The sequence below is a fragment of the Tasmannia lanceolata genome, unplaced genomic scaffold, assembly GCF_043159265.1.
Source record: "Tasmannia lanceolata isolate RefF3 unplaced genomic scaffold, GAP_Taslan_0.1 ptg000018l, whole genome shotgun sequence".
Taxonomy (NCBI): Eukaryota; Viridiplantae; Streptophyta; class Magnoliopsida; order Canellales; family Winteraceae; genus Tasmannia; species Tasmannia lanceolata.
This window is the reverse complement of record NW_027518695.1, coordinates 61,484,151-61,501,761: the sequence shown is the minus strand read 5'-3', so window position 1 is coordinate 61,501,761 and position 17,611 is coordinate 61,484,151. Positions and strand designations below refer to the sequence as shown.

Below are 17,611 nucleotides of genomic sequence, written 5' to 3'. Positions count from 1 at the left end.
CTTAACTTGAAGTATTATATTGAACAAGGATTAACATAATCTAGGGTTAAATCTCACACTCCCTAAGTATTTAGAAGAAAATTTTAAATAACCCAATTTACTCCCGTCTTGGGTTGCCCTTTGGGATTTCACTATGCTACCTACTTCAGGTCTCTAACCCCCGTGACTGACTGAGATAAGTTATCTAATATGTGTATATAGGTAAGACCTGATTAAAGTCGTGCATCAATCCCAACTACAAACTTTTTAGGTTTACAAAGAACTAAAATATCATATCTCCTTGCCCCATAAGATCTATAAATCTATTAGCGTTATCCTACATTGTTACCTAGGAAAAATACGCGCGCACATTACGCATCATCTTAATTCCCAGCATCTCGCACAACAAATTATCCTACAAATCTTGAAGGATTGTGGCATGGTCTCTAAGAACTCACACTAGCACCCCAATGCCCCTATCTTTAATTGTATCTCATGGAGAGAGTACGAAGACTAGGACCCATAGCAGTACCCTTTTAGAGTTGTATGACAAAGTACATCTCTAGGACGGTTTCTCTGAAACCCATGGCAGATTCGCATCGAGGAGGGAAGAAGTTGAATAATTCAATGGATCTATATTCACTCTTCCCATCAACATAGTTTTAGTGAGAATTCTCCTCTAAGAGTTACTTGTTTTTAACGTTTCAAAGTTTTCAACTGTCAGTGAGAGATTTTTGACTTGATGATCTGATGATGAGTTCTTTTAGTGAGAAGACAAATTCAAGTAACTGTGCGCCCTTTTATTACTACCAAGTAATAATAAAATGTTGTTGTCTCTATCGCTTTGACATTTAGCCGTTGCACTACCTCTACCAAAGAGGGACATCTGTATATACCCTACTTTGTTGTCGCTTATACGACGATAGTCAGTTGTGGTGACTCCAATGATGAATATCATGTTATTTTCTTAATTACAAAGGCTTCTGCTTTATAGCTCTCTTCATTATTTTTTGGCAATGTGTAGCATGCAAAGGTGGGACACAAAAGTGAAAAAAATGAAAAGGTACTTATATTCATATTTCTATATGCTTGTATATTCTATGGTCTAGATCTATTACGCCAATCTTGGATAAGAGAACGGAGAGTGTGATTTGGAGTGAGGCGGTTGTGTTTGAGTTTCAAGTTAGTCATCGGAGAAGTGTCGTGACCACTCCCCAGCCATTCTTCTATGGCTTCCAATTCGTATGAAAAACCATCCGCTGCAACGTGGGGTTGTTCCATTACTTCCTGAAATAATACAAAAGAATTTGTTAAAAATCAAACAAGAAATAAAGTAAAATAAAATCAAACATAGACTGTTCTTTGCTGCGGAATTATTAAAGCATAGGAGACTGGACGAGGACAATCTAATAATATATTAGTAAAACAGAATCATGCGCTATGTCAGTCCGCCATGTGGCAACTTCACTGCAAACGTCTCTTCAACTTTACAACGTTTCTAATGTTTTACTTAATCGATCACTTCCCTTAAATATAATAATTTGAGTCATCTAGAATACTAATCTTTTTACTTAAACCATATCTCTTTAGGGATAAGTTTTAGATTACCTGTTTTTTCTCTTCTGCTTTGTAGAGTTTGAGTAGAAATACACTACTAGATATTTATATATAAAGAGGGATTAGAGCTTTTCTCCACAAATTTCTGTTGACAAGGTATGATCTCTCTCTTCTTGGTTTGTTTAATTCAATGTTTTTTTCACCTGGTCTTTTGTTTTTAAATATTTCCTCGGAAGAAGCATATGATTATGCTACAAATTTTCTACATGTTAGCTTTGCAATTCATAACTGGATATCTATGTATACTTGTATAGCATCAACTTACTAGATTATGTTTACATGTGATTGTTACTTGAGCAAGAAGAAGAGGAGCTTTTCATCTTTTAATACATACAGTTCACAGGCCTTAATTGGTAGGGTGTGTGGACAATGTTTTCATTCTATTTATTCAATCTCTATAAAATGTAAATGTGATCAAACATTTGATTCTTTGCTTTCCTTTGTTTTTTGTTCGCGCGGGGCTGTAACTAGTTTAATTGAATTATTGAACTGATGCATGCACAACCTTGCTTTGTTAATGTCACTCTTTAGTTTATCTAATATTTATTTTTAAATGGAGTTTTTGATAAACTTGATATACTTTAATAGATAATAGAAAAATGTAAAATAAATAGTGGAATATCTCACTTTTTGTACACTCCTTGGGACATTCTCTTTAGCGGTTAAATTCTTAATAGATGTAAATATCATTATAGAAATTAAATACCTAACATTTTTAAAGATTTGCCTCCATTTTTACCTTACAAAAAATTTGTCTTAAAATCGCCCATTTTCGCATGAATAATGTTCGCACATAGCACATGCTCCTAACAAAGGAAAAAACCCCAAGCTGGTGTTTGGTTCTTGGGGGGAAATTATATCAAAATTCCATGGAAAATAATATACCGTAGAAAAAGAAATTCGAAGGTCCAGTATAGGTTTGCTATTTACTTTCTAAGCTAGAAAATTTTTCAATTTTTGAAAAAAAAAAATACACATGAAAATAGAGCTTACCACCAATAATTTGAAAATTCATTTTCGATGAAAAAATTCTAATAAAATTTTTCTACATATCCAAATAGCTCCTTAAGGGCATGTTTGGCTATTATGATTTTTTTTCTTGGAATATTAGCTTACCCAATGGTAAGGGACGGTGGGAGAGGGATAGATGCTAGAGGGACTGAGTGAGGATTGGGCAAGAAAAGCCTGAAAAAAAAAATTAGAGAACAAAAAAATCTACTAAAAATATGATCTACTTTTTCCTGATTTTTAGCCACTTCTCACCTCATCTCAGTCGCGCCCTTTCAAATATCTCTCCTTCTCCTACCCGCCATACCCGTCTCTCACCACTTGGAAACACTAATTTATCATGAAAAAAAAAAAATCCTGGACATGACCTAAATCTTTGATAAAAAAAGGGAAAACTATTAGAAACCCCCTGGATAAAAACTTATCTACACAAATCCCCCCAAAATTTTCTTAATTACCAATCACGCCCTAAACTGCTTTTAATCTTGCCTTTTCCCCATTTTACCCTTTTATGTTACCCTTACTAATCCCTAAAATCTCTTCATCCATTAATCCTTTGATCTCTCTCTCTCTCTCTCTCTCTCTCTCTCTCTCTCTCTCTCTCTCTCTCTCTCTCTCTCTCTCTCCATCAATAAATATCGTTTCAACTCTTTCCCTCTCTCTTCTCTTGCTCTCTTAATTGAGGAATTAAGAGGTGGACTGCCATGCATGCATGTGCAGCCCAAAAATACAGTGGGCCCACATTATTTTGGAGATTTCTGAAGTGGATAGGAAGTGCCCAAAAAATCTCCTCCGTAAAATAATCCTAACCCTTCGATTTGTTTAGGTTTTAAATGGGAATTGGAGGGTTAGGATCATCCTATTGAGGAGATTTTCTAGGCACATCCTATCCACGTCACGGACCAACAAGTGAATGGTTTGGATTACCAAAATAACGTGGGCTCACTGTATTTTTGGGCTGCACCATCCACCTATAATTTCTTAGAGAGAGAGAGAGAGAGAGAGAGAGAGAGAGAGAGAGAGATGACAAACCAGTTAAGAGGGAGATGGATTGACGGATGGAGAGATTTTAGGGATTTGTAAGGGTGATATAAGGGTAAAATGGGTAAAGAGCAAAATTAAAAGCTATTTATGGCCCAATTGGTAATTAAGAAATTTTTGGGGTGATTCATGTAGATAACTTGGGAGATGATATTTTCCCCCCTTTGACGGATAAAATCCGACCCTTTAACGTTATCTGTTAACTTTTAAAGGTTAGGAAAAACGTTGAAGGGGGAGAATTTATCCTCAAGTAGTGAACCATTCTCACGGAAAACGTTAATGGAGGGAATTTATCTGTCAAGGGGCGGGGGGAGGGGGATATCATTCCCCCTTTTAATTTTAGGGGGTTTTTAGTAGTTTTCCCTAAAAAAAAATGTGTGTGTTTATGAGAGAGAGAGAGAGAGAGAGTCACCTGAAAAATGGGACAAATAAAAATGCTAGGCACATCAAAACTCTCCCCCTCCCCATGTCTATCCCTCCCCACCACCACCACCTCCTCTCCTCCTCCTCCTCTCCCCTTTGCCACACTCATCTTACTCAGCTCCTCCATCTCTCTCATCACCATTGCAACTGTCAAATCCATCGTTGTCATCTTCCCAACCTCAGCACACCGGACTCCGATCCTCGCAAACTCTCCGGCCACCTCTGCCGGCCACTCTCCGGCTGTTTCATCCAAAACATCCACCAAAACCCCTCTCTTCATGGCCAATTTCACCCTCTCCACCACCCCGGCCATGGGTCCCGCTATAAGTTGAAGAATTATAATCCCCAACGCCGAGATATCGGAACCCAATATCATATCATCATTGCTGCACTGATCAAGGCAGAAATCGGAGATCTTCGCAACGAGATTCCGATCAAGGAGGACGTTAGACGGGCTCAGACGTCCGTGGGAGGTGGGCCTGGGCTGGGTGGCATGGAGGAAGCCCAGGCCCATGCAAATTTCGGTCGCAATTCGAACTCGAGCTTGCCATGGAAGGAGAGGAGTTCTTGGGTTTTGGTTGGAGAAGAAGAAATCATGTAAGCTTCCATTATGCATGTATTCTACAACAATGCATCGCAGCTCGGTGCAAGCGCCAATTACTCCGATGATATTCGGGTGACGGATTTGGCAAAGGAGCTCCATCTGTAAAGAAAAAGGGTGGCCCACCGTAGATATTAGAGATAGATGTAGACTAACGTCCGATGAACTTGCCTGAACCAAATTATGTTGGAATTCTATTGTGTTAGATATGCTGATCTAAGGAAACAAAGCCCATCTATCCAATTTGTAGCCCACGAAGGGACGACTTTCGTTTGCATGCTGCCAATCGGAGGGCTACACTTGTCCGATTAGGTGGGCCCAACAGATTGACAGTTTTATGAGAGTTGGACTATAGTATGGTGAACGCGAGTTGCATCAGATTAATATTCATATACCCAAGTATATATAGAGGGCTCAGTATGTTGAATCCAAGCCCAGGCCCATCACTTCAAGCAATGGGGATTTAAAGAGGACAATTCTGATGACCCACATGGTTCAATGATCCAAACCATTCATTTGTTGGGCCCTGACTCAGATCCGTCATATCCTGAAAGTCATCTCAATGATCCAAACCTCTGGTGATGATTTTTGGGGCACAGCCTATCAAGTAATCTAGGCCCAACAAATGAATAGTTTGGATCATTGAATTGTGTGCGCCCACTACATTATTTTTTTTAAAAAAAAATGCTTGAACTTATGTGCCAACACCATATAAAAACTCTTAAAAGGGAGTCTCAATAGTCAATATACACAGAAACTCAATGTATAAACTCTCCATCATCTACTAGGTTTACATATACATCGATCAGGACCCTAGAATGAGTAAATCACCTCATTTATTATTGATCTAGTGTTTTGTCAATGTACTTCTTCTATGGAACTTCATCTCCGGGGCCGTTGATCTGACTGTTAAAACCGTCCGATCATTGCCCTAGGTCTGATCGTAGAGAAGATCCATCAATTGGATGGTCCAGATTGTGGACAATTTACACCCAATTCGATGATACAATAGTTTATACACCGAGTTTAAGTTTAAGTTTCATTTTGAAAATAAACCTAGCCATTTTAGTGTTTAGATTATATAATTACCTTAGCTTGGAACTCTTCAGCTAGCATGTTGGATGAATTTTGCACCTTAATTGCAACAATTGTGTGATTAATCCTCCCTCTATAGACCTTCCAAATTTCTCCGACCACCACTCTCAGATGTTCCGAAAAATTATCAGTTGCCTCTCGCACCTCATTAACCGTAAATTCCCTATAACTGAGACCCGAATCAGTGCGTGTGGCCACCACTCTTTCTCTACAAAATTCGACTCTCCGGCGGAGAACATCTCTTTGGCGCCGCATCTCATCTATATCTCGAAGGACCGATGCTCTCGTGATCACCGCCTTTTGCAATTGGGCTTCGATGTGCGATTTTTCAAAGGAGTGGGCTTTGAGTATGTTCATGAGTTCACTTTCGAGCTCTGATGCTGATCTTAGCTTGTTCTTGCTTTGAGTAATGTCGTTTGAGACTTCTTCTAGCTGTTCTCTCACATTGTCTAGGCTTTTGTTTAGATCATTTTGGTTTGCCAGCTCTTTGTTTAAATGGCCCTCCAGCTCCTCAGCCTATTTAACAAGTGCACTGTGAGGAATATTTTGGTATATATATATATATATACAAGTGCCCACTAAGGCATAGCGGGTCCCACAATTGATTGATCTGAATCGTGCAATTGACATGCCTAGTTTTATATCTCCTGAGAAAAAAGAAAATGAAAAATGAAAAATGGAGCAATGTACATGAGATTCGAGTAAACTTACTCTTTGATTACACACGGATAAGACCCGCTCGGCTCTTGATCGTCTCTCGACATTGGCTTTAGCTTCATTTCTTTTCTCCGTGGTTGTCTTATGAGCTTCCTCAATCTTAGCTTTTAGGGTTTCAATTTTCTCTGGAACATTCTGGGGTATGCCATTCATAACTACAATCAACCCTTTAGCCTTTGAAATGAAAAAAAAAGCATAATTTGACAGAGAAATCAAACAAGTACATAGATATAAAAACACAATATTTATGTGGTCCTCTGTCTATATGCGAAGGCAATCAAAGAGCTTACACTATAATAAGGTTACAAAAGTACTTCATGTGACCACAACCAATATCTCATATAATACCCGAACTCCAATCCAAGTACGAAAGTTGTACCCAAACATAGAAACCATGTGATATAAATTTATTAAAATAAATCTCCCATGCTTAGCTGGCATTATTACAGATGTGTCCTTTGAACCCATACTGTAAGCATGGGGATAGGAGGAATATATTTGGGATAGAATTCGAGACATAAATATAACATATGCTAATACTATTTAGAGGAGACTGAGTAGGGTAGGCAACCATGAAAAATTATTCCATGGAATATTTGGAATATTTGTAGGCCGAATTTGTGGGAGAGGTGTTGAGAAAGAGGTAGGGAAAGGGAGAGAATTGAGTGGGCAAGAGTAGAGATAGAATAAAAATCTGCTGGGAAAGTTACCTTATTTCCCACGGTGGATGGGAAGGCCAAAATAGAAAGTCCTTTATTAGGGTTTGGGAAAACCTTGATCCAAGTGGCATCTCTCATACGACCAAGGGTGTGGGAGGCTAGTAGGTGGCTGCAAAAAGGCAGAGAGGGTTTTTCTCTTTGGAGGTTGCGGCTACATCTTGGGCGTGTGTTTCTCTTTCATGTGTCGGCTGCCAAGAGGGGGGGGGGGAGAGAGAGAGAGAGAGAGAGAGAGAAGGAGAAAGTGGGTTTATTCTTTGGGTTTCTTCTTAGTTTCTCCTGGGATTTATTCTTTGGGTTTTCTCTTGGGTGTTTTCTCTCGGGTTACACTCTTTGTACGGTCTTGGGTTGAGAAGCAAGGAAAGGGTTGCTGGTTTTGGGTTTAATCCATTGTAATCCTTGTATATTATTTTTTCTCATAGTGGAAGATCTTGTTTCTCGCCCATGGAGTAGGCTTGGTGGAACCACGTAAAATCTCGGTGTTCATCTTGTGGCTTGCTTTGTTACTTGTACTTTTTTGTTTAATTTGTGCACGATAGGATTGATTTGCCGGGCGGATCAACTCCACAAGGTTGACGAAAGGTTGAAGGAAGAAGACAAGGCCCTTTTGCTTCTTACTTCGCTTCCTGATTCGTATGACAACTTAGTGACGACTTTATTGTATGGTAAGGATACGATAAAGTTGGAAGAAGTCACGGCGTCGCTCTTATCGAATGAGATGAGGAAGAAACCTCTTCTTGGTGGAAGTGAAGAACATAAGTTGGTTGTTCATGGTGGGAATCAAATAAGAAGGTCGTCTGACAGGGGATCAGGAAAAATCAAGTCAAGATTCAAGGTCGGCGGAAAGGGCGTGTAGTATTACCGTTGCAAGGAATATGGCCACATCAAGCGGGATTGTCCAAATCGAGCTTACCGGGCGGACAATGGTGCTACAAACGCTGTGGTGACGGTAACAGATGAGCAGGGTGAAGAGTTTGGAGACATTCTCACAGTCTCCACAGGTAATCACACTTCCTCTCATGATGAGTGAATTTTATATTCAGGGTGCTCTGTTCATGTATGCTCCAGGAGGGAATATTTTGATATGTTCCAGGAGATAAGGGCGGGTGTAGTATCCTTGGGTGACGGGTCTACTTGTGACGTCAAGGGAGTTGAGACGGTGAAGATCAAGATGTTTGGTGGAGTGGTTCGTACTTTGGGTGGTGTGGCATATGTCCTAAAGATACAGAAGAATCTAGTATCTCTTGACCGGTTGGACTCCAGGGGTTGCAGGTTTTCAGCTGCAGGTGGAGCCATGACAATCACTCGTGGCTGTATGGTTCTGATGAAAGAAGAGGAGTGTGGTAAATTATATTGTCTGGTCAGGGACACGATGACTAGTGTTCCTAAGATCTCGATGGCCAGTTGGAAACGGAGTGTTAGCGCGTGCACGCACAGGGTCTCTTTCACAGTTGGTGCAGAGACGGGTTTCCAGGTTGCAGACCATGGTGAGGAGGTGATAGTACCTGTGTTGGGGAGGATGGATTGAGATCTCTCTCCAAGGTTGAATGGGTGAGTCAACGGGTTGGCAGCTACACACGTGCATTGGCCATGTTGATCGAATCGGGTGGAGTTAGAACCAGGATGATTCGAGGGGTGTGTAGCTGGTACTTCAGAAGGCCAATGGTGGTTTGCGGCGATAGCAGACCTATGGCGACATTAACAGAAAATCTTCAGGTGGCTGGGAAATAAGCCAAGGTGAAGATTGTTGGGAAAGTTGCCTTATTTCCCACAGTAGATGGGAAGGCCAAAATAGAAAGTCCTTTTATTAGGGTTTCGGAAAAACCTTGATCCAAGTGGCATCTCTCTTACGACCAAGGGTGTGTGAGACTAGTAGGTGGCTGCAAAAAGGCAGAGGGGGTTTTTCTCTTTGGAGGTTGCGGCAACGGCTTGGGCGTGTGTTTCTCTTTGGTGTGTCGGCTGCCAAGAGGAGACTGAAAAACAAGAGTGGCTGCAAGAGGTATGCCGGCTACCTCTTGGGGAGATAGAGAGAGAAGAGAGAGAGAAGGAGAAAGTGGGTTTATCCGTTGGGTTTCTTCTTAGTTTCTCTTGAGGTTTCTTCTTTGGATTTTCTCTTGGGTGTTTTCTCTCTGGTTACACTCTTTGTACGGTCTTGGGTTGAGAAGCAAGGAAAGGGTTGCGGGTTTTGGGTTTTGGGTTTAATCCATTGTAATCCTTGTATATTATTTTTTCTCATAGTGGAAGATCATGTTTCTCGCCCGTGGAGTAAGCTTGGCCGAACCATGTAAAATCTCGGTGTCCATCTTGTAGCTTGTTTTGTTGCTTTTACTTTTCCATTTAATTTGTGCATGATCGGATTGATTTGCCCCGCGGATTTTCTCAACAAAATCGTTGAAAACTAGTGAAAAGAAAATGCCTATTTATAATTGGTTTTTCATTTTTCTTCTTCTTGTTATTAGGATCCTCCTCTCAATCCCATCAAGTTTTTCCCAGCCCATCTCTCACAGCTAGCCCTACAAATATTCAGTGGAATATTTTTTCATGGTGGCCTAACATGGCCATAGTGTAATACAAATCGTGATGTGGCGTATCTATCCCCTTCTCTCCTCTCCCTCTCCCTCTCTCTCTCTCTCTCTCTCAAAAACTCTTCTCTTTTTATAAATGTAAAACATTCAAGTTCAGTCTCTATCTATTTACATTTTTTTTTGGTAGAGTAGTGGTTAATAGAAAGTTTTTTTAGAGTGTGTTGTGATATGTCTTGTTTCCAAAACAGTTTTAAACAGTTACAAAACTGTTTTGTGAGTGGAAATGCGACATATGGCTGTTTGAGTTTTGAATTTCAAAAAAGAGAGTGGGTGGTTATTCTCTAGCAACATGGATTTTCTTAAAAGCATGAGAAAATGTAGAGAATGTTTATCTCTTTTGGAAGAGAGGTAAAGAGATCAAGGTTTCTCTCTTGGGAAAAGCGGGTGAATCTCTTGGAAAAGAGGTGGAGAAGAAGAACACAAGTGTTGTTCGGTTTGATCTCTTGACGAAGAAGGTGCACCCATGGAATTTTTCGGATTTTCTCTTGAGTTAGAAGAGAAGTAAATAGATTAGAGATAAGTCTCATCTCTTTAAAGGTGTGGTGGAGAAGCACACGGTTGTTTGATTTTCGTCTTGCATAGAGAAGAAGAAGGTGAGTGAGTTATTGATTTTCTCTCTTGTGGTTTCCTTTTGTAGAGATAAAAGGAGCTTTTTCTTTGTTGTGTAAAGAAATGGGTTTGAGAGAGAAGGATATCCATGTAAGAGTAAAAGAGAGGTTACAAGTTGATGGGATTATGTCACTCCCTTTTATAATCTTGTTATCTTTTCTATAATAGTGGAAGAAGTGATCTCACCCGTGGAGTAGGCCGTTGTGCCGAACCACGTAAATTCGTTTGTTTTCTTTTTTGGGCTGCTCTCTTGTGATTCTCTTGTGGTTGTTTCATTTTGCCTTTGATAGTGTTACTTGATTGGATTTTCTATCCTACGGGGATTTTTCCGCACAATAAATGGTATCAACGCCTATTGTTTCGTAGATGGCAATGGGATCAAAGGCGACAACTGAGTTCGAAATAGAGAATTTCAATGGAAAGTGAAACTTCGGTTTGTAGCAAAGAGCGAAGAATCTTTTAGTGCAATAGGGATTACATAAAGCGTAGTGTGGAAAATCAAAGAAATCGAAAACAATGAGTGATGATGAATGGAAAGACTTGGAGTTAAAAGCAATGAGTACTATTCCACTGTCTCGCAGACATGGGGCAACCAGCTGTAGGTGGAGCTATCAGTTGGAAGTCATTTCAATAGGTGTTGATGATTGCATTATCGACTACTGAGATAGAATGCAAGGCATCTATAGAAGCTGCAAAGGATGTCATTTCAATAACTGAGTTCAAGCATTGCTTGGACTTGGCCAATATCACCAGGTGCTGATGATTGGCAGGGCACCCCATGTAGTGGGGTGATTACCTCAAGCGCAGGAGGTGCAGAGTTGAGATCTTCAGGGTGCACACTATATTTAATCTCGAGGAGGTTGTGTTTGTGAAACAAGCCAAGGTGGAGATTGTTGTGATATGTCTTGTTTCCCAAACAGTTTTACACAGTTACAAAACTATTTTGTGAGTGGAAGTGAGACAGATGGAAGTTTGAGTTTTGAATTTCAAAAAAAAAAGAGAGTGGGTGGTTATTCTCTAGTAACATGGGTTTTATTATAAGCATGAAAAACTATAGATGTGAAACTTCCAATTACTCCAAAAGCTTAAGCTGTTGGAGAAGGCGTTATTTTATTCTTTTATACTTTAACACTCCCCCTCACATGTGGCCCCATTTTTAAGGGTTGGCCTACACTTGGCATATGTCGCCCCTCTTTTGGTTTTAGCCACTGCATGTGGATTTTTACTATCAAGAAGGTTTGAACTCGGGACCTTTGACTCTGTTGGAGAAGGCATTATTTTATTCTTTTATACTTAACAGTAGAGAATGTTTATCTCTTTGGAAGAGAGGTAAAGATATCAGGGTTTCTCTCATGGGAAAAGAGGTCGAAGGTTAATCTCTTGGAAAGAGGTGGAGAAGAAGAACACAAGTGTTGTTCGGTTTGATCTCTTGACGAAGAAAGTGAAACCATGGATTTTTTTGGAATTTCTCTTGAGTTAGAAGAGAAGAAAGAGATTAGAGATAAGTCTCATCTTGTTTGATTTTCTTCTTGCATAAAGAAGAAGGAAGAAGGTGAGTGAGTTATTAATTTTCTCTCTTGTGATTTCCTTTTGTAGAGATAAGGGGGGTTTTTCTTTCTTGTGTAAAGAAAGGGGTTTGAGAGAGAAGGATATCCATGTAAGAACAAAAGAGGGTGTTAGCCCAAGGGTTCACATGGGTTCAACTATTCACCTTTACCTTCTTGTTTTGATGCTAGCAAAAGTCTTTATGGACTAATGTGTTGCTTTGGAGTGTTGTGCCTTAAACTAGAACTTCATATGTCATATCGCCATTACACAATATTACACAACACAAGGCTTGAGGATCAACATGCGCAAAGGAACTAAGAGAGCTTGCACACATTGGAAGCATCATCCTTGAAAGATTTCCAAACATAAAGCTCAACTTAAAGATCCCACAAGCATGCCTTGCACAATGCCAAGAGGAGCTTGAAGATGAAAAAGTGTTGGTGATTATCTCATGCATTCAAAGTGAAGATGATTGAAGAAGAAGAAGAAGTCACATGTAGCAAGCTTTCTCAAGTGTTCACTTCCAAGCCCAAGATCCCAAGGAAGGCCTTTGAAGCCAATACGATCAAGGTGCTAAGTAGTTTTACATTTCTAGATTGTATTGGAGATCTTTTTCATGTGGTTTTGCATTTCAAAGAGTTTTTCATACCCTTTTCAAAACCACCATTGAGACCAAATTATATTTCATAAAAAACCATTTTCAAAGGTCTTAAACATTCTTAAAATAAAAGGTCATAGCCCAAGGAACCAAATCTCAAGTGCTAAGTTAAGTTGAAAAGTGAATGACATCAAAATTGGCACTTGCATAGTGGACAGCAACTTATTTTCAATTTAATTTGTTCAAAAAAATTTCAAATATTTTTAGAAATATTTTTAACAAATAAATATCATCGTTTCTATTCAAATCAAGTATAAGAGCGTCAAAATCCGATAAGAACGAATAAGATATGAATTTTATAAGATCGCGGCAAAAAACTGTTTTTTGCAGACGCGGTCGACCGTGGAACCTTGGTCGACCGGGGCACTAAAATTGCGTTTTTAAAAATTCCAGCAGCTCTCCCGTGGGCGACTGCCCTACCCCGGTCGACCGGCATTGCGCGAGAAACTAGCCATTGGGGCTTAACAGCTAGTTTCTTTTTTGACCCCTTTTTGTTCTTTTCTTGCCAAAACTACCCACAAACGGTCATGAATCATTGTGGGCTATAAATACATTGTTTTCTCATGGATTAAGAGACTTTTGGACTTATTGAAAACCTCATTTGAGCTTTAACCTTCAAATCCATTAATTTCTTCAAAGAGCTTTGAACTTGCATATTTCATTTTGAATAAGATCTCCATAGGGCTTTTCATTTGTGTAATCTTTTGGAGAGATTGTGAGCTTCAATCTTTGTAAAATCAGCCTATCAAGAGACATTGAGAGTTCTTCATTCTTTATCTTTATTGTATTGAGGGTCTTCGATTCGGCCCGTTAAGAAAGGTGAATCAAGATTGTGAAGAGGGGTTTACACTTCGGCCTTTGAGAGAGAAGAAGCTTGATTGTAATCGAGGGTCTACGATTCGGCCCGTTAACAAAGGTGAATACGGCTTGGAGATTCGGTTATAGTAGAATCTCATCATTAGTGAAGTACCCAACGAGACAAACTTGGAAGAGTGGAATAGGTCTTGTTGATAGACTGAACCACTATAAATCTTTGTGGCTTCATTATGTGGTATTTCTCTCTACCTCCTTTATTGCTTCTTAATTTTTGTTTGGTGATTGGTAATATCTCTTTCTTCATTTTCCACCAAGCACGTTTGAACAAGGGTTAGTATAATCTAGGATTAATCTTACACACCCTTTTATATTTAGAGCAAAATTTTTAAATCACCCAATTCACCCCCCTCTTGGGTTGCCCCTTTGGGATTTCAGAGGGGTTACGGGTTGATGGGATTATGTCAATTCCTTTTTTAATGTTGTTATCTTTTTCCAATAGTGGAAGAGTGATCTCACTCGTGGAGTAGGCCGTTGTGCCCAACCACGCAAATTTGTGTGTTTTCTTTTTTTGGGTTGCTTTCTTGTGATTCTCTTGTGGTTGTTTCATTTTGCTTTTGATTGTGTTACTTGATTGGATTTCTTATCCTACGGGGATTTTTCCGCACAAGAGAGAGAGAGAGAGAGTCATGCATATGATTTTTACTGCATGTTTTAAATGTAGAAACACATTTAGTTAGATTGAATTTGAGGCAATTCTTAACCTTAAATTGGGGTTTAAGACATTTTTGTATGGTTGTTTCGATCAAGGTTTTAAATTTCATTTTCTGGGGTAATTTCTGTCCTCACCGAAACCGTAATTTCAGCCAAAATCCCGAAATTTTAGCCTAAATTCAGTAGAAGGACGTGAAATGCCAGTTTTTGGGGCCGAAATTTCGGTAATTTTGGCTGAAATTCTGTAAACAAATAAATAAATAATATTTTATCTGAAATTTCGCCGAAATCTAAAATTTCGAATTTCTACCGAAATATAAAACCTTGGTTTAGATTGCTTTGCTTTTTTCTATGTCTGACTAGTGAGAAACTTTAAGATTAGACCAAGATAAAGCTGGTTAGATGCTTTATGGACAGCTAGGATTAAATGTGACATACGATGATATAACCCTCAGATGAGGCTAATGAGGGAAACAATATTTACACTCTTTACACATTACATTTTTCTATTTAGTGGTTAAAAGCTGTTACAAGTTTCAAAAAGCTATCAAAAGCAGATGAGGAATCTGTTGAATAAAGTGAGGAGTGCCATCATAAAAAAAAGGTAAAATATGTTGATATAACCCTCGGAAGAGGCTAATGAGGGGAAGCAATATTTACACTCTTTCTTTATTTTCTCACTTTACACTTTTCTATTTAGTTGTTAAAGCTGTTACAAGTTTCAAAAAGCTATCAAAAGCAGATTAGAAATTTGTCTAATAAAGTGAGGAGTGCCATTATTAAAAGGGTGATGAGATACTTCATATTTATATACATTGTTTTTTGCAAGTGACTTTTTGTGTCTCTGACCAAGTGCTACTGCTCACTCTCTTATTTTTTCTTTTCGGAACTTCAAAGAAAGTGAGTCAACTCGGACCAGTCAATGATTGATGCAATGAGTTTTTAGTGACTCAGACAAGGTAAAAGAACTTGTTGTTGACTTGGTAGGGCCAAAACTGAGTCAATTTGGGCGAGTCAGTGACTGACTTAGGGGATTTTGAAACAAAGACATTTACCTTTAATTAGGTACCAAATCACAACAACTTAATAACATGACTAGCAAGGAATGGTGTCTACACCAAAGACTGTTTAGAAAGCTTACCATGTTAGGATTTGTGAGTTCTAACTCTGCCTGATCAATGGGGCTATGTTCCAAGGAGCCAACTTCTTCACCATTATCTTCTTCATTCGAGTTTGAATTTGATAACAATTGGAAATAAGCTTCTATTTCTTCGGCGCAATTGTTCCATTTGTCTTTCATATCACATGTGTCCCTCCCCATTGAAGAAGTACCTTCATGACAATCATTGCCCCTTTCAGAGCTAGAAGCAACATTAATGGCCGCACTATCTGGTAAAATTCGTCCAATAATCCATCCTCTGATACTTCCCTTCTCCTTCATCTTCTTCCTCATATCTACAACCATTGCTCCCTCTTCATTCCCAATGTATCCTTCATTGTTCTCTTCTCGTAACAAAACCAATTTTTCGCCGCATATTATGAATAATTCGCAGAAGTTGGGTTTATGCTTGTGCACGTAAAATGACCCACTTATTCCACTTTTAGCTTTCCTATTAAGAAAGAAAATCAAATTTTCATGTTATTTTGGATTGTGAAGTAAGGTTGTATGCCTCCCTCCTGTACTTATTTTTCCCATTAATAAAATTTCACGTGCCACCCCGGGTTCCTAGATAAATTCCAGGTTAAAAAAATGGTAGAGACTAATTAAAAAGAGGGTTGATACAAGATCTCTCTCTCTCTCTCTCTCTCTCTCTCTCTCTCTCTCTCCATAACACAGCATTTTTCCTAAGCTCAAGTGCATTCATCTCTAACCTTAAAAGAATTTAAAGCTAGCAACGGATTTTTAACGAGAATGTAAAATGGACCTGCATAGAACTTGTTTTGGCTTTTGTAAAAAGGGATCGTAGAGAACGTTTGATTGTAGTAAAAAGTAATCCAGATCGGCTCATAGACGGTTAGTGATCAATGAGGTTTTTACAAAAGCCAAAACATGTTCTATGCAAGTGCATAAGTCTTACTGAGAAAACATATGAAAAACAAATAAAGATTTTGATGTTTAGAATACCTTGATGAGGATTTTGTGAATGCAATTCCCATGACCAATTTCTTCACATGGTGGGTTGTAATCAATTCGACAATGACCTTATGAATGGGCTCGTCATCAGAATTTTCTTTATGCAGAATCTCAACTTTCACCTATTTGACATTGTAATTAGAAAATGATAATCACTGATTATATCTTAAATTGCGATATTTGAAAACTTTTTTTCCAACATCCAAGTTCCCAATAATTATAAATGTTCCAGCCATTTAAACAACCCTCCAATTTTTTTCTTGCCAAAAGAAGGTAAAGCAAAACATTTACTCAAAATAATGAAAATGCACAATATTTCACATACAAAACGAAAAGGAAAATAAGGTTCAGCAATAATTTCTCTATAAATATGACTTATTGTGATCATCTAAACATGATGGAGATTTCGTTAAATCTCTCCCAGCACTATTGCAGCTCAAAAAAAAAAGGAGAAAAAAGATGGGAACTTAATTTTGCCTACCTTTCCACATAAAGCTTCGTACTTCTTAAGCATCTTGTCTGTCTTTTCCTTCTCTTGCATTCTATAAAACTCCAATTTCTCATCATTTATAGAACTTGCAGGAAACTTCCCAACTGAAAATCAGTTAATAAGCAGACCCATTTCAATTCCAGCAACAAAAGGATAAAAAGATGTGTATGAAGAAAGAATTAAGAAGAAAAATATAGTTTGCAATCACTTACATGGGGTTTGAACAAAATCCTTAGAACTATTGCTAACATGAAGAAGAACCAAAGAGATTGATTGAGAAGACCAGTTTCTAAGTGCCCATTCCAATGTTCCTAGCCCTTCTTTCATATCTTTCTCAACTGCCACATAGATCTTCTCTGGTTGAACATCCATGATTATACCTGAGCTAAACTCTCCCTAAAACAACAAGACCCATGTGGGAAAACCAACAGGAAATTATTAATTCTAATAACAATCTTTCTTATGGTAAAAAAAACCAAGCAATTTATGGAGGAAAATTAATCAAGATGATGCTTTGCTTTTTCTCATGGGTTGGAGTGTGAAAAGTCTTTTGGACTTGTAAGTTGGTTGCCTTTTTTTACTTTTTCTAATCTATTATCTTGACGTTTTTCAAAGCTCCAAACATTTGTTGTTGAGGATCCCAAAGTATTGATTGAGACTTGACGCTCTTTTATAAAGCAAAGGCCGGCATAGTTAGGCTTTTCCTCAATTTTTGCGGACTTTGCCACCTTGTTTATGCTTTTCAATGATTTGATTTAAGAAAATTTCTTTTTGTATGTTTGAATTGATTTTTGGGTTTTCCTCGGATAGGTGTCCTCTATCTTAGCAGTCCATCCAGTGGCCTAGTAGTTTGCAAATGCTGG

General features: G+C 38.6%; 1 protein-coding gene across 2 annotated transcripts; it reads right to left on the bottom strand.

The window, feature by feature from the left end:
• Positions 1-915: 915 nt before the first annotated feature.
• Positions 916-17,329, bottom strand: LOC143851786 (U-box domain-containing protein kinase family protein). Of its 2 annotated transcripts, none has more exons than XM_077361268.1 (8): positions 16,961-17,329; positions 16,740-16,852; positions 16,250-16,380; positions 15,266-15,734; positions 6,476-6,655; positions 5,759-6,280; positions 4,058-4,771; positions 916-1,266 (listed from the first exon to the last, which is right to left on the bottom strand). In XM_077361268.1, exons 1-8 carry the CDS (start codon positions 17,118-17,120, stop codon positions 1,078-1,080), a joined length of 2,478 nt encoding a protein of 825 aa, XP_077217383.1. In that variant the 5' UTR covers positions 17,121-17,329; the 3' UTR covers positions 916-1,077. The 2 variants fall into 2 exon arrangements, with proteins under 2 accessions (XP_077217383.1, XP_077217384.1); XM_077361269.1 differs by having other exon boundaries at positions 6,476-6,616.
• Between the last annotated feature and the right edge of the window lie 282 nt (positions 17,330-17,611).